This window comes from Oreochromis niloticus, linkage group LG5, assembly GCF_001858045.2.
Source record: "Oreochromis niloticus isolate F11D_XX linkage group LG5, O_niloticus_UMD_NMBU, whole genome shotgun sequence".
Lineage (NCBI taxonomy): Eukaryota > Metazoa > Chordata > Actinopteri > Cichliformes > Cichlidae > Oreochromis > Oreochromis niloticus.
The window spans coordinates 25,153,646-25,174,839 of NC_031970.2; the positions used below are offsets into that span (position 1 = coordinate 25,153,646).

The following is a 21,194-nucleotide window of genomic DNA, read 5'->3' on the forward strand; positions in this document are numbered from 1 at the left end:
ATTCCAGCCGGCCACTTACTGTAAATGAAGGGAAAGGAAAAATCTCCTGAAACCAGAGAATGCATTCTTAAAGAAGAAACCGCAATCACAGTTCAGGGATATGCAGAGAAATACCACAGACTGGATGTATAATGAAACGAATAGCTTAAAAATGATAATTTAGGTCTCTTATTTAAATAGTCCGTGTTGTTTCAAGTGGGGGTTTTTTTGTTTTGTTTTGGTGTTTTTTGTTTTTAATGGGACAGCAAATTAAAGGCCAAGATATTTGACATGCCACATGTTTACCTTAATTTTTTTTTAAAAGCGGAATTACCACCTTGAGATTGTATGCTTCCGCCATCCAGTCAAGTTCTGTTTATGCTGTGAGTCCAGATATATGTTACGGAAGAGGACTAGATATGTAGACTTTGAATTTACACCAAAGATTATTACCACCAATTTAGTTCACCTTTGACCCCTCAGGTAAATATTTTCATCTTGTGTCAAATCCCTTTTATATTTATGGTTTAAATTCTTAAATTATGGACAAAAAACACTTTTTCTGAAGTCAGTTTATTTCTAATGGGGGCTTTCGATTCTAAGTATTTTCAAATGATTTGATTTCTGTTTTGAGTTTTTTCGTTGTCGAGTCCGTTTTGTTTCTGTTTGACTCTTTTCAGTTTCACTATTATTTTTACTATTATTTTGCATGGAGGGGATTTGTCAGGGGCAAAATGAAAGGTTTTGACTCAGTACTGCAAGACAAACAGCATTTTTTGAGCAGCAGACTAACAAGTCTCTAACCAACAAGACAAGTCTCAACAGACCTTAGTACCAAAGCCTCATCAGGAAGGGTGTGAAACCAAAACTGAGCAAACTGACAAAAGATCAAATCTTGTCCAATATATGTATATATTTATTTTAGAAGCATAGTTTTTATTTCACATAACAAAAAACAAACCCAGAATGGCTCAGGTTACAACTATTACTGACTGGGAGGTGTAAAAAACACACATTTGATGAATCTGATTTGTAGGCCTCAGTCTGGACTGACAGTATGGTGAATTTTGTCTCAATGTAAAATATCAGTCTGTCTATCACACTTGTTTGTGTGGGCTCAAAACAGTAAAGTTTTCCAATTTGCCAGAAACACGTCATATGAGCTGAAAAAATAACCACAGAGGCAGCTGAGCTCATCGCCCCCAACTGATCTGAGAAAGTCCACGAGGACGCCCACGCCCTGCCCACACACTTTCTTTCATTTTCAATTTCTCACACTTGTTTTATGTTTTCACTTCAGGGTTTTTTGGTGTTTAAGAGCAACGATATTCGTTCACACCCGCCATAACCTGACATTATGGGCCAGGAAAGGGTTTCATCCACTTTTCTGTCTGAAATCTGTCTCTGACTGAATTATTTTTAAAGACTACAAAACAGTCAAATAAATAAATAGGTTGAAAAAACAGCAAGTATTTCCCCCTAAATACCACCTTTCATGATCAACAAATAACAAAGCTGGGATTTCCCCAGCATGCACCACAGTGGCTAATGTCACTTTATAATGTCATTTTGGTCAGCTGTTATCGAAGTGTTAGCTTTAATGCCCTTCTGTAAAGAAAAAGAAGACACTGTGGTGAGTCCTGAGTTCCCCATGGTCGTGCTTCTCTTTTACAGGGATTCCCATGATGAAACAGACAGAATTATTTTATCATTCCACTTAAAAACCAACAGGAACAGAAACAAATGTGGGTTAAAAAGATGAAATGCAGCAAATTCATCATCAAGTGGAATCATCAATGATCACAGACAAAGAAATACAGAGTCTACATGCACAACCATTATCCTGTTTATGAGCAGATTTGTACAGAAACATCTTATACTGTTTTTTATAATGTTATAATGTTTTTATATCCCAAATATAATCAAAACCTGCATACTAGTACACACTCTGTCTGAATAAATACACTATTCAAGGTTCTCCAGAGCCTACTCTTCCTCTTCTGTGAAACAAAGGACCACAAAAAACAGTAAGAGCTGACTTTGCATTCATTCTCTCCTGGCTGTCTATCTCAATGGCAGCCTATTACAAATACAATAACACTTAAGGCATTAATGAAGATTTTATTGATTTTATTACTGCTATACTCAGCAGCGCACACACACACACACACACACACACACACACACACACACAGATCTGAAGCCTATCCTCCTTTCTCTTTATGCTTATCTTATTTCTAAATTGATAAAGACATTTCATTGATTGTTAAAGGAAGAGGAAGCAGATAAAAACAAACACTGTAGATGGTCCTTGAAAGGCCAGTACATTCATTAATGGTACTTAAAATGAGGTGATTTTCAGAGAGAGAGTGTGTGCGCCTTTCAGAGGCAAGGTCCAGAGACAGTGCTCTTGTGTCACAGTGTAGAAGGTCTGTCCAAAGTCGGCTCCAGAGCTGCAGGAGAGTTCACGGCTCCCAGGCTATAGGACCACAGAAATACCATCAGCATCATGCTGCATGTGCTTTGACAGATGAGATTTATTACCAATAAGGTGGTCACACCACTGACCTCTCTATAATACCGTTGTTACACTGTAGCTCTCTCACCAGAATCTCCATTTCCTCCTTCAAATGGTGCATCCTACAAAAAAGAAAGAAATACTGCAATGGCAGTCGGGAAATGTCTTAATTTTACAGACACACACACACACACACCTGGAGACCATCTGGTCATTGTCTTTGGGTATGACTGCTGGCTGTTGTTCTGGTCTTTTGGACTGCAGAGTGTAAAGGATTCTGTCCATAACCTGAGGACGACAAATGACACATGACATAGTCACTGACATGCGTGACATCACTAATACAATAACTAGTGAGCACAAACAAAAAGGCAGCAGAGGAAAAATGCATGTCAGACTCCATGTTTATGCATAAGGTATGCAAACACAGTCATGACAGGAATTGTCAAGACTGTGTCTCCTAGGCATGAAAAGAGGGATACTGACCTTATTCTGGCACTGCTCACTCATCTCTAAGTCTGCCATTAAGCCTGCAGAGAAAGAACTGAAGTCCTGCAGTCGGGTCTGCATCTCCAGCATAAGGCTGCAAACAAATGTAGAAGCACACTTGAGTAAACTGAAGTGGTAACAGACAGGTTTTCAGACCCACACCCACCATCCTGCACCATTCTTGGAAAGACCACCCTGCTTTCAGTTATTAAACACCATCATTAGGCTGGTAACTAGGCAGGGTTAAAGGCTCAACGACCTCATGGAAATAACTTTTCCTTCAAATTTTTAACCATCAAGTGAATGCCAAAAATGTTGTTCACCCTTGTGTCCTTTGGGCCTCGCACTCCTTCACCTTCTTTTCCTAAGCCAGAGTTTCCTGTTGCTCCAGTTATTCCACTACCTGCCATGGGAAAGCTATCGCTGGCCACACGAGTAAACAAAAATGCTATCCTGTTCCTGTTTTAGTTGCTCAAGCATCAAGTAATTTTCCACGGAGATTGGATACCCACTGACAGACAGTGCTGCCAAATGACAGAAATGCTTATAGATAAACAATCGTGGTGGTGTTTTTTTGCATTTTTATTGTCCAGTCACTTTATAACGATGATGAACGATAATTAAAAAAAAGCATTACTGACAAAATTATAAATGTTTGATATGGGAATGTCAAATGCTTATTTTAAATGCCTGTTTTTAATGCTTTAACAGGGAGTTTATTGGGGTAGCCCGCCCCTTCCTGAGCTGGGTTCTACTGTTGGTTTCTTCCTGTTAAAAGAGAGTTTTTACCTTCCATTCTTGCCAATTGTTTGTTCATGTGTCTGTGTGTGCAGAAATGAGTAAATAAGAGGGGCATCTCAAGTTGAGCAGCGTGGAGTCAAAGTCAGAGAGGAAAGGCTGAGATGGTTTGTACATGTGCAGAGGAGGAACAGTGGATATATTGGATAAAGGATGTAGAATATGGAACTGCCAGGCACGGGAAAAAGAGGAAGACCTCAGAGAAGTCAAACCTTAAGATTAGTCTTAAAACCTTCCTTTTTGATAAAAATTATAGGTAGGACCCTGAATTCTCCCTTAGTCACGCTGCAATATGCCTAGGCTGCTCGGAGCCTCCTATGAAAAACTCACCTTTTTCCCTGTCCATGTGTTTAAACAGCACTCTGATGTAATCATTAATTATTATTAATCTGTGGCTCTCTTCCACAGATTTCCTTCCCTCACCCCCAGCCGGCAGATGGCTACCCTTCCCAGAGCCTGGTACTTCAGGAGGCTTTTTTTCCTGTTAAAAAGGAGTTCTTCCTTCCCACTGTCGCCAAATACTTTCTCATTGGGAGTTTTCTGTTTGTTGGTGTTTTCTCTGTGTTATTGTAGTTTTTTAACCTTAAAATATTAAGTGCCTTGAGGCAACTCTTGTTGTGATTTGGAGCCATATAAATAAACCTGAAGAAAATTTCACTGGATTCAGCTGAAATCCAGCAACAAATTGCAGATGTCTTTCTTCATGGTGGAAGTAAGAATTTTTTTTTCTTTGTGTGTGTTTGGAACACATATTGTGTATTATAGAGGGTGGATAACATCTTTGCTTGCTGCTGGTGATGCTATCGTCCAAAGGAGGACGATTTGGAGTAGGGAGCGAACCACCCAGCCTTATTATGGTCATTACTTGAGCCAAAAAGAAGGATAAGCCACCATGTATTCACTGGATAATGACTTGTCAATCACAATCGTTTGTCTGCTCAAGGTGGCAAAAACTCTCAGTTTGAGGCTTCACAAGCTGCGTGGCTCCACCCATGTTTTATACCATATATGTTTTTAACCTGTATTTTAAATTAAAATGTTTCTACTCTATTTATTCCATGTTACACAAACATACAGTGATGATGACCAGGGTTAATCAATAACATACAATATCAGCTCTGATCAACTGTTTGAATGACTGTAAAGGTTATTTTAATGAAAGAGTAGCTTGCTCTGACCTGTTCCATGTTTTTGCTGAGACTAAAACCTCTTTGTATTTCTGCACGCAGTCTTCTCTGAACAGAGATTTCACTCGCTTAATGTGGCTTGACAGGTGGATTCTGTCAAGGAAGAATGACAAACAGATTACACGACAGCGCAGGTACTTCACAGGCTGGGGCACAGCTGTGCGAACACAAATCCATAATGACACACACGCACTCACTTCTCAAACTTGTGGATTTGCTCATCATTGTATGCTAGCTCTGTGGGAAAAAGAAGAAATCTGTCAGATGAACAATATGAAACACAAACAAGAAATTTATAGTATCTATAGAGAAGTTATGCATACTGCCGGTCAGCCTGTCTTTACGATAATGCTGATGAATTGCAGTTATCTTCTGTAGCAGCATTTCTATCTTCTGGCAGCTATAAGAAAAGAAATTAGTTCTAATAAACACTTATAATAAAACCAATTGTCCATCCTGCAGTTTTGAATCCCTGCCCCCGATAGTACCTCTTATCATTGGCCAGAGTCTCTGCCAACTTGGCCTGTTCTATCTGCAGTTGATCTAGTCGGTTCTGAAACTCTTGGATACCAGCGCTGTACACAGGTAGGTGTTGATGAACCTGAGGAGACGAGCATCTCAGATTCTTACACCCAATACATCAACAAAGCACAAATCTGTGCAATCAGTTGAGATTCAAGCTCTCGCATTTAGGGGATTCAATATGAGATGCATCAAATATAAGCTATGCTGTCTGCCTGTCTCTCGTGATATTGAATTTCAGTCAACTGTGGGGGAACTCTAACTTGTTTGCATACCAGGTTTAAATCTTACTATAACACTAAGGCAATGTGCCCGTTTATGTATAAATTCATAATAAACCTAAATTTAGCATCCTCTAAAATTTAGTACCTTATAATTCTAGTAGCAACTAAATATCCCTCTCAAAGACACACAATCAGTGTTAATATTTACCAATAGGTAGCATAAAAAGCAGGATGATTATATCTGCTTTCCCTCTATGATGTTTTTAGAATAACAGCATGTAAATCAGGTGCACCACAAACTGCAGCATCCAGTACCACTACTACAGTGCCAGCAAAAAATATTAAACCTTCACAAAGACAAGACGTAATTCAAGTTTTAATTGTACAGTTTTAATTGGGACCTGTATAACTGCATCAGTCGAACTCGTCTCTGTTTTTTGCTCTTGGTACTCACCTGCCGCAACCTTTGACCATTAGCAGCTGAGCCTTGATTTTCTGAAGAGTAAGGGCCTCTAAGAAATGTAGCAGATATTAGAGGAGAAAGGAAGGTTATAGGTTCGAGATGGCATTATTACAGTATCAGGAACATCAGAAATGTTTTGTGTCTACGTTTACACAAGATCTAGACTCGTTTGTCAAGATAAAAAAAAACAAAAAACCATCTACTTCAGGTAACAAGTATGCCTGAATTATTGCAAACAAATTCGTGTAAAAGTGCACTTTACCATCTCGAGTGCACTTTTACAGAATTAATTTTCTGTGCTTATTCTAAAAACACTTATGGGTGCCAGTGCTACCCTTCAGCCTTCTAGTAGATACACTGTATGTATTCATTTGAAAATCCCAGGTGACTTCCTTCGTGAGTTATCACATTCACAAGATTTCCAGAAAACTTGCTACAACAATAATATCTCTTCAGCCTTTTACAGCTTAGGGTTAAAAAGTGTGCAGACAAACTTACAGCGTGCGAATCGTGTGTTCTGCATTGAGGCAGGACTGCAGTCTAATGGTGACCATGGCAATACTGTGCAAGGCTTCTCTGCACTCGTTGCGCAATTTCATTCTAAGAAACAAGAAAAATAGGAAAACACAGAACATAAACCGAAGGGAAAAAACACCCCGGAGGCACAGAATTCCAAGAAGACTAACAAATCATTTTTATCTGTGTTTGTGTCTCACATGTAGCTGTAATATCCCTGCAGCAGCAACTCCCGGTGCCTGTGGAGCAGCTTCACTATCCTCAGATACTGGTGGACTACACCTACTACAATCTAAAAATAAAAGGGGATCAGAGGGAAAAAGAAGGCGGATATGAAAAGTGTTTAGTATATAAAATAATATATTAAATAATATTTTAAACTAATAACAGGGAGCATTTACCTTGGAGAAATTGTAATCTGCCATGACGTCAAACCTGGCCGGGATGACGGGACTCTCTGCTGCAGAGGACAAAAGAAATACATCGCAAAAAATATATAATTCATGAAAATGTGTAATCATGTCTGTGCAACTGTGTGACAACAAGTGCATGCTCACATATTTCTAGTGTGATTGCTATGTTATTAAACCAGCTAAAATATTTCTGTTGAGACAGAAACCGACACCTTCTTTTCCTCAAAACTTAACACATACATATTTCAGTTATGCAAGTCTCGGTCTTACGTTCTCTGAATGACAGGCTGGTGTTTGCTTCAGATGCATAGGTGAGCAGAAGGAGGGGCTGAGAAGGTGAAGTTCGTGGAAGATTGACCACCTTCATGCTGCCCTCCAAGAGCAGGTCATGTCCGAGGTACATGAGATGTTGTTGCTGTACCCCTATACCTGTCTGAGACGCCACCTCTTCGAAGAAGATTGATACTCTGGTTGAGAAGAGGGACAGATTTTATTTTTATTTTGTCAGACACATTTTTAAATTTAGGGAGCAAGTTTGCCTGGTCGCTGCTGTTTGGAGTGAAGCTTATTTAGTTAACTTCTTTTTTTTTTGTCACACAGTTTTCTTCTGGTTTTGGAGGGTTTGAATACCTTTTTGATTTGTCATTGGTGTTTTTCTTATTAATGTCCAAATCCCCACAAATAAAGTGTATTAAATCTAAGTGATTACATGTGTAAGTAAGTCTTTTAAACCTTTAGTTCGCTTCATAAACAATGACAAAATAATAATGGTCAGATTACCATAAAGCTGAGTTGCAGACATATTTTTATACAAAGATAAATGTAAAATAATTGTTAATAGTATTTTTTTTTAGCTTTTTGTCTTTTTTTCAGTGCCGGGAGAGACAAAAAACAGGAAACGTTGGGTTAAAAAAGATGAGGAAATAGCAGCAACAATGCCTTACAGTTTTGTTTGCATAAAAATCACCATCCTCAAATTACAAACGTAACATACAAATCTGCTCTGTCCTTAAACGCTCTGAGTTCTACTGCGCAGATTCAATTAACTGAGAGTGAAAGGCTTTAAAAAAGCAATTTGAGATTACAGATATAATCCACAGCTCAGCACAGACTTTACTGGCATTACCACTTTAAAACTATTACACATATTACACCTCATTATTCTGCAAGTTCTGCTGCTGCATATTTCTTGTATAAATTCCAGAAAACAAAATGGTTTCACGTCATTGTCAGTAACAAATGCAGCCTCTCATCAAGATACTGAGCTTGCGCTACATTTTTTAATAAACAAAAACAGCCAAAGAAAAAAAAGGGCCACCCATAAAGGCCTCTGCAGACATACGTGTTGTAGTGGTGTATGTAGATACAATGTGCCATGGTCTGCTGCAGAGAAAAGAGGTGAACTGCTTGCCGCTGCAATATATCTGTGGTGGCTGTGAAGAACTGGTCAAAGCACCAACACTTTTCCTGGTCAGCCTCCATTATACCTGCTAGTACTGGAACCAGCTGCACCCTTAGACCCCTACAGCCACAGAGACAGAGAGAGCAAGGAAAGGGAACAAAGAGAGACAAAAAAAACATGAGGGTTTGATGGTGACAAGGAATCGTGTGTATAAATAGGATTCAGTTGTTTTTATTAGGTGGCATACTGTGACAGCTGGCAGCTGTGAGGTAGGTGATAGCTCCACTCTATAGGTCCGCCCTCTGCCCGTTGTATTCCAGCTATCGCCCCCATAGGTTTCTCTGTGGTTATTTTGAACCTACAAAACAAAAACCCCCAAATGGGTCAGAGGAAATACATACATATATGTCCTAAGGCACAGTTACTGATATAGATCAAGGCTGGCACATGTACGGATGTTAGCTGTGGTTTCAGTCAGGGGCTTTAAGAACTCTAATGTATTAACTTACATAATGGGCTTGTTCCTTCGTGGTCCTTCATATGGTGTGAAGGGAAGACTCCCAGTGGCAGCGTGGTATAAGGTCACACCAATGCTCCACAGGTCGACACTCACCCCGTAAGATTTATGATGAGGCTTACGTAGCACCGCACGCTCATACATGTCCGGGTGCTACACGCACACAAACAGACACACACATGAAGAAGAGAAAACACAGTCAAAGCACCTTCATAGTGAGCCACAGTGCGCCATTTCTATCCAGCGCTGTGTATCAGTCAAGTCTACATAGTTCACCTTTTGTTCTGATAACTCAGTGATTTCCAAAGTATCGGCTGGGGCCCCTGGTGGGGTGCAAAGGTACCACAGATGGGCCGCAGTAGCGACAGAAGGTCAGTTTGAAATTCCTCAGATGCATGTACTGTTACATATTTATATAAATATATTTATTTATATAAAGAGTGAATTATAACTGGTGATAAAAGCTTGTGAGTTTGTGATATTACTCATGACTATGGCCTAAAGTCACTGCTCTTGTATTGAAGTTTGTGTGCCAGTGGCAGGTGGGTCACACTTTGGCCTTAATACACTGCGTATGACTGGGTAGCATTTGAAATTTATAGCCAACAGCCTGTGTTTTTTATGTTTTTCTGATAAAATATTCAAGAAAATATATCACTTGTATTTTGATTAGTAAGTGAAGATTTAAGACTGGATGAGCCCCATGAAATTTTCTGCTTTTTAAGTGGGCTGCAGCACTTTTGATTTTAGGAATGGTTGTTATAACTAATAAATTTGACCACTAGATGGCTACCTAGTCCTGATCATGTAGGCTGCCTTTAAATATTCAAATTTGGGCTCCTGAAGATTGTCATTTAAATGTCACTTGGATACTGTCCACTTTGCTGTGAAACCAGACCCTGGTAACAAAACATCTTCACATCAACCTCAGGTTAAATCACTCGCAGAGGTGTTGGTCTCAACCTAATCTAACAAAACACAGAGATTCAGATCAGAGTTTACAAGGTAAGATGTTCCATTGGGGAAATTGGGAAAAGCAAAATAATTTAGTGGGGACAAGGCTGCATGCCCAGTCCCGAGTGCTGAAGGAAGCATTTTAATTATTGCAATATGAAAGTGTATCGATTTAAAGCTTTTACTTTAAAATCAACACTCCTTGTGAACATGTTATGTTCTATACTTTTTAATGACCCCAGTCTTTAGATGGGAATGAATGCACTCTTTCACCACTGTCCCTACAGTAAGCCAGTAAAAAGATTTTCTGCTGGAAAAACTCATCATGATAAATGTTTTTTACTGTAGTGCAAATGGAGCATAAATGCAACGGACCATGTCAAGGCCACCTTGATATTTAAATTACTTCAAAGATTTAAGTGAAATATGGTGAGAAGATACAGAGACTTCTTTAATGTCCTGTTTTATTAAATCTGATGCATACAAGGTTTTTATATAAAGATACTGCAACACAACGTTTTCTCTAAGAAACTTTTTGTCGCTTTGTCCAGGCTTGATCACTTATTTTTGACCCCTTGAGGCTGGGTTTGTGTCTCCTCCTGGTCTCAAACTGGGGATGTTTTGCATCTAATGCTTGTTTTATTCTTTAGCCAGGATAGTGGACCTGCAGAGAGCGCTTGCTGTCGATAGAATCAGTGTAAAAAACATGTATTCCAGTCAGTCTGTGGGCTACTCTTCCCTGTCCTGTTGTTCGTCCCTCAGACAAAAACAATGGAAAGTATCCACTACAGCTATTGTCTATGCTTTTCCTGCTGTATTTTTTTAAAATCTTTGATTATTTTTTTTTTTTCACATTATACCTTTTCTATTCTGGTCCACTCATCAGTGAATCAGCATTCGATTGACTCCTAGGAGGTCTAAGTCCAGTAGGATTTTGAAGGACTGCACGGCAGCACGTGTGCAGTGGCTAAAAACTCCTCTGTTTGCTGTCCAAATGTACATCTGCTGATATCCCAGCGTTGGTGTTGTTCCTACATCATCATAACAGTGTCGGTCGGCAACCACCACCGCAACTGACCAATCATGTTGTCTGAGCATTCAGTTAGCACTAGCTAATCAGGGCTCTAGACTAACTTTTTGCCACGGTTGCACTGGTGTGCCTAACTTTTTTCCTTAGTCTGCAGTTTTACATGTTCGCTTTTTTTTTTTTTTTTTTTTTTTTTTTTAAATTGCTGCCCATACAGACAATATTGACTTGTAAAAGATTAACTAACAATCTTGTCAGCACAAAGTTCTTTATTTGGAGCACAGTTCTACAAGAAAGATAAGTTACTGAAAAAGTCCTTGTGCTTAAAGTGCTTTGGCACTTTGCCACTCTTTGGCAATATTGTAGGCAATGTTAAACTTAATCATGCCCTCGGCCTCCTCTGACGACCTGTTTCCTGCTGCCTGCCGCTGAAAGGCAGTGGGGAGAGGGGACACTTGGGCAGTGCATTTATCGCAGCATATAATGCGTTTCTGGGTACACTGTGCTTTCTCAGCATTTCAGTTCGAAACATATTAGCACCAGTCACAACTACAGTATTGCCGGCCATGGTCCTTCCACACTAACGACAGTAAATGCAGTGCATCATGCTATCAGCTTTACTGTATCTTAGCCAGGGAAACTGGTCAAGCCACTCTCTTCTATTGTATACACTTTCCCCCTTTTACTTTCAATGGGCTCTGGCTCGGAGTCGATCGTATCTGATGCTGTCTCCGGACCAGTGTTTGACATAAACTGAGAGGTCGATGGCTCCGTGTCAGAGCACTGGCTATGAATTTCAGGCGGATCAGGCCTGAACTTAACGAAAAAGTTATCAATCGTTCTTTTCATCTTTTCTCATTACCCACAGCTACATCCACCTCTGTCGGGCCTAGGTTACTCACTAGGGCTGGGTATCGTCACTGATTTCAATAATCAATTCCGATTCACAATTCACAAGATTCAATTTTGACTCAGACAGTCAGAAATATTATACTTCTGATCATTTATCAGTACTGACACTTGTGAGACTTCATCAGAGGTGTAAGCATCACAGCAGATGCCTTTCTGTCAAAGTAACTGAGGATAAAACACAGAAAAACATGAAGGAGATTTTCCTGGCCTGGCTTTTTATAGCAGATAACCTTAAAAAAATTCTGCAGTAGATCAAAAACGGAAGAAAACCATGAATCAGCATGTAAACATTACCTAATGCTGCTGAAGTGAAGCAGAGCAAAGTTACAGAGGTTTTATTAAAGACACAGCATCGGTGCAACCTAGGATTTTTTTTAGTCGCACCATTGAGAAATTAGGTCGCATGTGTGACCCAATTGGTCGCACTCTAGAGCCCTGCTAATACTCCTATCACAAGCAAATCAGCACTAAAAACATAATAAACTGTAATCAGTCTTCACTTATTCGAAGATCCCCAAAGTATTCAGGAAACCTGGCAGAGGTATGCTCAGTGAGTCCGCTATCTTACCAGATACTCTTCGGTTCCATAAATGGAGACAAACTTCTCGTCATCTTCGAGCTCTCTTGCTGCTCCAAAGTCTGTCAGCTTGTAAACAGACCTGCCGTCCTCCCCAACTTGCCGCATGATGTTCCCTGGCTTAATGTCCCGGTGCACCACTCCATTTTCCCGCAGGTGATTCATACCTTGCACTGAAGAGAACAGAGTTTGGAAAGTTTCAGAAACAGGTGCATAAAATTACAGACCGATACCACATATACACACCCACCTATACACTGCAATACTGTGAGGAACTCTGTTTCAGCGAGACCAAAGGCGTTTTCCGGCTCCTCGAGCAGGCTTAGGAGACTCCCTCCTGAACAATACTCCATCACCAGCACCTTTTGTTTAGAGGGCAGCTGAAAGGTGAGGGATTAACCGTGAGGTGTGCTTCTTTTACATGTTGCTAATATTTTTCTTTTTTTTTTTTAAATATAGATATCTTTTTGTATTCTTACCTCTTCCACGGTGAATAGCTTGATAATATTGCTGTGATTGAGCTTCCGGAGCATCTCGAACTCCCTCATCTGGACCTCGTGGGGGCGGTTGTAGCTCATTATGTTAAACACCTTGACGGCCACCAGTTCACCCGACCTCTGCAAACACGCATGCACATTTGCATCACAGATACATCACAGCATTGCGTAAATGTGTCAGCAATCAACAGCATCTCTGAAACCACAGCTTTTCTTATCGTACATCCTGGTATTGCTCTGAGCAAAAGAAGAAGAAGAAGAAAAAAAGCAGGCTGAAATTTCAATAATGACGGCAGCACTGATGTGAATGACTTTTCCTGTGAGTACGATGAGATGATAAAACCATCCTGTGGTTACCTTATGGCGTGCTTTGTAGACGCTGGCAGTAGCCCCCTGCCCGAGGACATCGTCTAAAGACCACAGGTAGCTTATTGTACTGGCTGTCATACCCGACATACTGGAAGAAATGAGAAGGGAGGGTTACTATTATTAGAAAAGCCTTGGGAGACAGAAACAAGGTTATTCAATCATAAAACAAACAAATGCTGAAATAATAAGGTTAGTATCGGATAACCGTACGGCCAGCTGTTGTAGTATTTGTCAGTGCATTGCCATACTGCAAATTCTGGTGTTGATCTGATACCAAGTAATGCAGGGCCAGCATTACCAGTATAGATACTTTTGACTTGTAAAGGTACTTTACCTGGGGTACAGCAGTGTGTCACTAAATCATGGTGGTTTTTACTTTCTACAATAATTAGTTGATAAAACAAAACCTTTCGGCTTTTCATTTATTGTGAAACTGGGTTTTTTTTGGGGGGGGAGGCCTGAAATGTAAATGTGCCTGTCTGTAAAGCACTTTTGGTCGTCTTTTATTAATTAAAATGTGCTGTAGGCTATAAATAAAATCAATGTGACAGTCAACACAACAAGGTTCAGACATCTTTCATACTGCATGACAGGCTCCAACCCACACCCGAGACACTAATAAGGTTAAATGGAAGAAAAATGTTGGATAGATTGATGTTTGAGGTAGGGGTTTTTCATATTTCTAAAATAAATAAATCATTTAACACAATGCAGTGGGCTACATGTCAAACTGAGAATAGAAAAAAAGTATCGATCCTATTACGCCAGTATCGATCTGACACCAATACCGGCATTGGTATCGATACTTTCAATTTTTGACTCGATCCGCCCACCTCTAGTATTTGCATTTATTCATTTATTTATAATTTTTTATTAGCTTTAAAAAGGCTAGTTGAGTTCATGTGATCACAGCAGCCATTTTTCCCATTAAAAGCAGGTGTTATATGAATTAAAGCTCTGTCAGTAGACAATCACCACTAACACCGTGTTTTACCTTTTACTAAACTTCTACATCAAAGTCTCTATTAAAACGACGTTAATACGCGGTTAGCTACTTGAAACTAGGTGTTTAATTAGTCTAGCAGGGCTCGCGTTACTAACCGATGTAAGAGCTGTAGCCGTAGCTCACCTGGACCCGGTGCTGCTGCTCGTCAGGCGTGCTTTAATTTAGCCCTGACGGTAACGTGACAGGAGCAAGAAAACAGCTTTTCCCAGCCGTGCCGCCACAAATAACTGCTGGTGATGTTGGTTACTAACTCCAACTGCCCTGTGGGTTACGGTAAATCCAGCTCGTCTGAAAACAAAATACGCCTACGTGTGAAACTTCTTCCGCAGTTAGAAGCAGCTTTCATACCTGGAAGGGCTCCTTTCCGAACAGGTGAGACGCGGAGAGGAGCTGCTGCTGGAGACGGGCTCAGTGTGCCGGGGGTCACTTTTTGTAACGGGGATCCAGGAGGGTTCGTTCAGAGCCAGCAGCTGGCCGCATTGCGCTGCGGTGTTATGATTTAGGAAGTGCGGACTTCACGTTGTGGGACGGACTTTAGATGAAGGCGGAAATGTAGTTTCCCTCTGCGCCTGTGTGAGTGTGACTGCCGTGAGAGTACGCAGATCAGATCAGAGAAACTGGGGCTGGAAAACCCTGGAGCCAATATGTAGGGAATATGTTTGTGCTAGAGGGAAGTTGTAGCAAAAAATAAATAAAAAAAATAAAAAAATTGCTACTCTCTTACATAACCATACAATAGTTTTAAGAGTATTTGGCAATGAACTCTCTTTTTGTATCTCTATGTATTTATTTGTGCAATTTTGCTCCTTTCACCACTGACTTTCCCAAAGAATTAGATTAAAATGAAAACTGGCCGCTTAATTTTGCTGTTTGCGTGTTTTTAGCACTTTATTAACAAGTTTTTCATTACTCCTCCTTAGCATGCCATTTGTGTTATGTTTATCCACCTGTTACTGTTACACTGCTGTACATGTTGTAACTATGTACAGCTGTCACTCCTACTATATCACTGCTAGCATTAATCACAATCATAATAGTATCAGATCTGGATTTATAAATGGCATACTAAGGAGGAGTAATGAGATATAAATGATGAGTCAAGCATTTGCTAATGGAAAATATGCTGTAGTCAACAGGATTTAAACAGGTATAAAGAAACTACTTATTTTGCAATCGTTTTTATTACTGTGTTATTGTAACTACATCGTAATCCATCCAGTCCTTCTCGGACCTTTTTAGACTGATGGCAATATGATATTTTTCAATACTTTAATAAAATATTGATAATTGGTGTCCCTGTATAAACATAATATCACCACACAATGCTACATTGACCCCCCGCCCCCATCCCTACCTGACAGTATCCTCTTTTCTGCCATTATTAAAAGAGATTTATATTCCACCTCACTGTGCAGCTCTCACTTTAGTCTGAAATATTTAAATCCAACACACAACTTTATTGTTCATTTTATTTTCTTAATGACCACAAAAAATCATCATATTTGACCAACTCTTCGTCTTTTCTAATGTTGAAGATATAATAATGCATTCATCCATCTTTCTGTGTGGCACTTTGCAGAGTTCTTTGAGGGTTTTTGAAGGGATTTTCCAACTTTCTTAACATTAAATCGATGAAACTCCCCTTTGGACTTACAGCTGTATCTTTGTGCCGTGGATATTTGTTCTTTCGCACATTAATGCACAATAGTAAGACGTAATAAACAAATAACAGTGGACAGACATAAAATTGGAATTAACGTTTTAAAGAACGACTTCCTGGAAGTTTCATGTTGTCAATTTATTGTTACAAACAAATCAAGAATCTTTATAGCAAGCAATGTTTATTAAAAAAAAAACAAAAACAAAAAAACAGATCTACAACAAGAACTACACGTGGAATATTATATAAGGCCTATTTGATTAAACTACTATTGCTATTACTGTACAATATTGTACCAAAAAAAGAGTGTACCTCTGTAATGTACAACATTGTATTTACAAAGTAAATCTGAACACAGGATTCTCCAGTAATACAGAGACAACTATAAATAGATTTGACATTACAGTCTTTTTTTTTGTTTTGTTTTGTTTTTAAGTTCTGCCATTTTCAAACTGACACAAAAATGCATATGTAACAATATTCAACGCCTACATTATCATCCCCACACAGTTAGTCCACATGCAAGCCAAGTTGTTCAAGTGCACGATGATTGATTTGAGATCAAAAGAGGCTCCCAGTTCCCTTTGAACAGCACAACTGGGACAAAACACACCAACCACCCACATGCATGGTGTGTATGTGCGAGAGTGTTTGTGCCGACAATGTGATTTAATGTTTTCTGCACCACAACCACACACACAAACACACATGCACACGCGCACAATCCCTCCAGTTCTCACGATGAGGTAAGAGCAACACAAATACACCAGGTAACACACAATCAGTATACAGTGATTAAAAATAAACCTTAACACTAACAAGTCATTACCTGGGAGAGAGAGAGCATCCAGGAGTGCACTATGTGCTGGGTAATGTGAGTTTAGCATTTGTTCAACACAGTTACAAAGAAAAGGCTTTCTTTCTTGGATCTGGGTGAAGACAACTGGCAAACGAAGACATTTTAAGTATCCCTGTACGCTTTTTATCTGGTGACATTTATACAGTGCATATTTGTTCAGCACTTAGGCGGCCAGCACTCCAAAACACCGGAGAAGTTTCTGTGTGTCTCCAGGCAGTCGCTGTTGGTTGGCATCCATTTTTGCTTAGGCAAGGGCTGGGTGAGGTGCATACATACTCTGCCAATGCGTGCCTCGCACAGGAACACGCATGTGCATTTACCCAGGTGGCTACAAAACTCCACAATTTACAAATTCTGAGGATAAAAAACCCAACAAAAAAAAAGTAAATAGACCCAAACGAGAATATAAACAAACTTTGCTTAAGAACGTATTCGATGAGGTGGTTGGTTGTGCTTTTATATAAACACACTCAGGAGGATTCTCAGCTCCATGCTTCCAGTTATCATTGTGATTATTAAATATACATACACACTGTTAGAATAATCAAAACCCTTTTTTTTACGGCTATGTTTGAAGGATGTCGTCAAAAGGAGCAAAATGTAGCTTTGTTTGGAGTTGGACTCGGACAGCTGGTGCTGCAGTGGCTGCTGTCAGCGGCCCCCCAGCATGCAAAGAAAACCTGAAAGGGGTTTAGCTGCCACAAAACAAAGCACTGCCACGCACATACGTTTGAAGAAAACGTAGGTTTGCATGTACAGTCCAACATTACAGGAAAATGCTGGGTTTTCAGTGGTCCCCTACACACAAAACCGAGCTGCAGGAGACGAGCAGCACATAATGCCACAAACTACCAGGGTTTAGCATTTGTATTGCTTTACGTAGACTTAAAATTATTGTTGGCCATGTTATTTTATGCTCCTGTTGTGGTGCGAATACAAAAAAAATATTAAAAAATAAGACTATTTCCAAATCATATCGAACACTGAAGGAAGAAGACAAAGTAAAGCTCTCGATCACATGACTTGCACAGGTATTTGGACCAGTTTTCTTTCTTTTTTTTCTTTTTTGTTATCATCCCAAAAGTCTGCCTTTAACTCCAGCTTTCCACTTCTGAAGCAGCAGGTCAGTGTGTGAGTTAGAGGTTAGCATTTCACAGTCTGTTCTCTGAAACCTGGTCTGCTAGTCACGGGGTCATTAAAAAGATAAAAACGCTGTCTACTATACAAAAAACAAACAAATAAAAAAAACAGTGCTTTTTATTCCTCACATAGATCTGTGTATAAAAGGCAAGTAACGCTCTTGCACGCCCACTCAAATGGAATTTCATACAACGCAAACTAGTGTATGCAAGCTCCAGGGCCTGTACGAGTCCACCCTGAGTCCTGCTCCCCTGTACAAGATTTGAAAATCCAGCAAAGTCTGGAATCTCTGTGGTGGCAAGAAGAAAAAAAAAGAGAGAGAAGAAGTGTCTTTTGCTTTATCAGCGATAGTTGAGCTGTAGTAAAGCAGAGCTGCCAGGAGAGGGCAGATTAAAAACTTGACACTAAATTGAACATGGCATCATAAGGAACTCATCTGGACTCCAAGTAGTGAATGCTACATGTGAGAATTGGGTTAGGGGTCCTATGTGTAACAAGTGAAGTGCTTTTGGCACCTGACAGAAGAGCTGTAAGAATCTTAAGAGTTTGCAAGAATCAGGATTTCCATTTTGGGCTTAAGCAGGGCAAGATTTATCATTAGACTGGGGTGGAGGGGGAGGTGGAGGTGTGTGGGGGAGAGAGTGTGTGTGGCCTGCAGGTGGAGGAGGAGGCGTAGGGGGAACAGTGGAGGTTGGGGAGCCCATTGCTGGACTGCCGCTCCCTCCTCCACCCTTTGGGAATACCACCGGCTTGGGCCTTGTTGCTGGTGGGCGCGACTCTCTGAAGGAAGATAGGGATGAGGAGTGAGAGGTGGACAAAGAGGGGGACGTGGCAGAGGGCAGGGGGCTCCGTGGCTGGCTCTTAGCAGGGCGGAAGGAGGAGGGCACGTCGCTAGCTGAGGAGGCGCTGCGCTGGAGTGGATGGGCGTGTGAGCCTCCCTCATTGTCCCGCAACAGACGGGAGTGGAGTGGACTAGAGGGCTCTGAAGCTCCTCCTCCGCTTTTCAGCTGCTCCAGGGTGTCCAGCACCACGTCAGGGGTGTGTGTATGTTTCGGGGTGCTCTGTCTTTCCAACTTACTGAACTCATTTATGGTTGTTTCAGTGTCCTGTAACACAGGAATCAGACATAAAGTAAACACACACACAGACAGAAAGCTGAAATGTTCCAGATGTTTAAACTTGAAGCTGAAATGAAAGCAGTACCTGTGAGAGGGGATCCACCTGGGGTATGACTTCAGGGTCCAGTGGTCTGTGGTTGCTGAAGCTCTTGGAGCGCCCTGCTGTGGTCGTCTTCCGCAACTGTGGACTCTCCACCTAAAAGCGGCACAATGGCCTCAATTAAATGTTTTCCCAGACAGCAATAGTCCAGTCACTCCATGACTGCATACAAAAGACCAAAGGAGATCCAGTTACAGTACCTTGGTCTTGAGTGAGGAGTGGCGAGTAACTGAGTTGAGGATGCTATGAGCGCTCACGGGTCGCTTGTCCCCGGTTTCTTTTACCAGAGCGCTGCCAACAGGAAGAGAAGCGGTCCTCACTCCTCCTCCGCCTCCACTGGTTCCTGGACTTGTGCTGTCGGTCTCTGAGCGGAACGTTCTTCTGATGTTCCCGGGCTCCGGCCGTTTCCTCAGCCTAAATGACACAAATGTTTTACTCATTTCTTTTCTATACTTTTGTGAATCATTAGGAAATGTTCTGGGAGCTAATGGAAAAACAATCTGAAAAGAATAAAACCACACATGACTAATGTCACGAACTGACATCTGACTGAAACATATATATTATGAGACGTATCTGCACACGATACACACTTGTTCAGGTTGGCCAGATAGATGTCAGCTACGTGAGCTCCTGTAGGAGAGGCAGCACTGACTCGAGTGGGTACTCTATCCTCCAGCAGATCCCTGCTGTCCACGTCTGGCTTTGGACTTCCTCGCCCTACATCAGACCTGGAAAAAAAAAGAAAAGAAAAAAACGCAGCAAAATCCTGTTACTTCTGCTCTGCCTCTGTCTTGCAACAAACCTACAAAGGAGGGAATATAATGCACACTGACACATCTGCAAGAAAAAGCTTATTTTAGAGTCACTTTCTATCTATATAGCAGCTGCTCTTTACTTCCACGGGAACCACGAGCAGTCAAAAAAAACAGTCTTAGCTGCATTAAATAAATAATAGAAATCTGCCTTGACCTACTCTTACATTTATACCTGTATAAAAGAAATAAAGTATTTCTCTATATAAATCCCAGATCTCATTGTAGTAATTTGCAATGCAGTTGCAGAACAGTTAGCAACAGCAAAGTGAACATGAGGTTCAGATTTTTGTGCTTGGGTAGCAGGGAGGGAAAATCCTTACACTAACGCAACAAGCCACTCTGCATGCTTGTATATACACAACAGGCTAAGCTGAAGAGGAAATTGATCTGCTATGATATGCAGTCTGTATGACTGCACTTCCTTAGCAACGGGGATTTCCACTGTTTCTGTATTTACTCATGGTCAGTGTTTGACATCATTCCAGTTTATGCTTTTGACAGAGGCCTCTTTGTTCTCTGGGTAAAATATTATTATTGTAACCAACATTCATATCAGACAAAAATTTAAAAGTAACATCTAATTTAATAAATACAAAAGTCAGCCTCTTAAAATGTATGATGCTTATATTAAGATTAATTACTAGAACAGATCTTACGTGTCTTGGACCACAATATACTGGTGCGGCACCAGTCCATCCACTCCGTTGTGTCGTCCCTCCCACCAGTCATCAGAGGCTCGGTGGTACAGAAGCAGAGAGGCACCTTTCTTGAATGACAGCTCCCGACCGGTCCGGCCTGTATAATCAAACCTAGCGATGGCTTCGATTGGATCAGACTCTGAAACAGCCAAGGAGCCTGAGATTCAGAGAACGGCGGAGAGACACGGGACGTGGCAGAGGAGCGGAGGAGCAGAGGAGCCGCAAAAATTGAGGGAATAGAGAGGTGTAGGAGAGAGGAAGCCTGATTAGCGCATGGCAGGTTAGTGCTGCTTATTCAGTGACTGCAATCACGTTAAAAATTGCTGAGCAATAACAAAACAGATTAATGGGAGCAAGACGTGAGCTTGCACAAACAGATTTAAGCCACAGTAAGTGGTTAGGAAAGCATGAGATCTCCTAAACTAATGAAA

At 40.7% G+C, this 21,194-nt stretch overlaps 2 protein-coding genes across 9 annotated transcripts in view; both read right to left on the reverse strand.

Annotated features, from left to right (window-relative positions):
* Nucleotides 1-1,801: 1,801 nt before the first annotated feature.
* On the reverse strand, nucleotides 1,802-14,932 carry ikbke (inhibitor of nuclear factor kappa B kinase subunit epsilon). Of its 3 annotated transcripts, none has more exons than XM_003441369.5 (21): nucleotides 14,719-14,932; nucleotides 13,353-13,452; nucleotides 12,978-13,115; nucleotides 12,749-12,878; nucleotides 12,490-12,671; nucleotides 9,021-9,181; nucleotides 8,759-8,869; nucleotides 8,452-8,631; nucleotides 7,380-7,576; nucleotides 7,098-7,156; nucleotides 6,897-6,988; nucleotides 6,679-6,780; nucleotides 6,172-6,229; nucleotides 5,460-5,572; nucleotides 5,295-5,371; nucleotides 5,169-5,208; nucleotides 4,963-5,064; nucleotides 2,984-3,080; nucleotides 2,694-2,785; nucleotides 2,548-2,619; nucleotides 1,802-2,458 (listed from the first exon to the last, which is right to left on the reverse strand). In XM_003441369.5, the coding sequence occupies exons 2-21, from the start codon at nucleotides 13,449-13,451 to the stop codon at nucleotides 2,395-2,397; spliced, it is 2,166 nt and encodes a 721-aa protein (XP_003441417.1). In that variant the 5' UTR covers nucleotide 13,452; nucleotides 14,719-14,932; the 3' UTR covers nucleotides 1,802-2,394. The 3 variants fall into 3 exon arrangements, with proteins under 3 accessions (XP_003441417.1, XP_019214335.1, XP_019214336.1); XM_019358790.2 differs by lacking the exon at nucleotides 14,719-14,932 and adding an exon at nucleotides 14,494-14,682; XM_019358791.2 differs by lacking the exon at nucleotides 14,719-14,932 and adding an exon at nucleotides 14,466-14,682.
* A 1,221-nt stretch (nucleotides 14,933-16,153) lies between these two features.
* Nucleotides 16,154-21,194, reverse strand: part of srgap2 (SLIT-ROBO Rho GTPase activating protein 2) — a 53,033-nt gene continuing 47,992 nt past the window's right edge. For 5 of the 6 annotated variants that reach the window (XM_005469360.4, XM_025907364.1, XM_005469363.4 and 2 more), the window contains exons 19-23: nucleotides 20,722-20,920; nucleotides 19,841-19,978; nucleotides 19,448-19,661; nucleotides 19,233-19,343; nucleotides 16,154-19,135 (exon numbers count right to left, since the gene is read on the reverse strand). In XM_005469360.4, the coding sequence (XP_005469417.1) occupies nucleotides 18,605-19,135; nucleotides 19,233-19,343; nucleotides 19,448-19,661; nucleotides 19,841-19,978; nucleotides 20,722-20,920 (1,193 nt within the window). In that variant the 3' untranslated portion in view covers nucleotides 16,154-18,604. The remainder of the gene's footprint in view (nucleotides 19,136-19,232; nucleotides 19,344-19,447; nucleotides 19,662-19,840; nucleotides 19,979-20,721; nucleotides 20,921-21,194) is intronic. The other variant, XM_019358789.2, reaches the window with a different exon arrangement.

What these genes read in the sequence shown, in the direction of transcription:
- ikbke (XM_003441369.5), bottom strand. Translation starts at nt 13,451, where the DNA reads ATGTCGGGTATGACAGCCAGTACAATAAGCTACCTGTGGTCTTTAGAC. An exon ending in CGAAGGAACAAGCCCATTAT is followed by an intron (nt 8,870 to 9,020) that starts GTAAGTTAATAC and finishes TTTGTTTTGTAG; the next exon opens with GTTCAAAATAACCACAGAGA. An exon ending in TACATACACCACTACAACAC is followed by an intron (nt 7,577 to 8,451) that starts GTATGTCTGCAG and finishes CTTCTCAACCAG; the next exon opens with AGTATCAATCTTCTTCGAAG.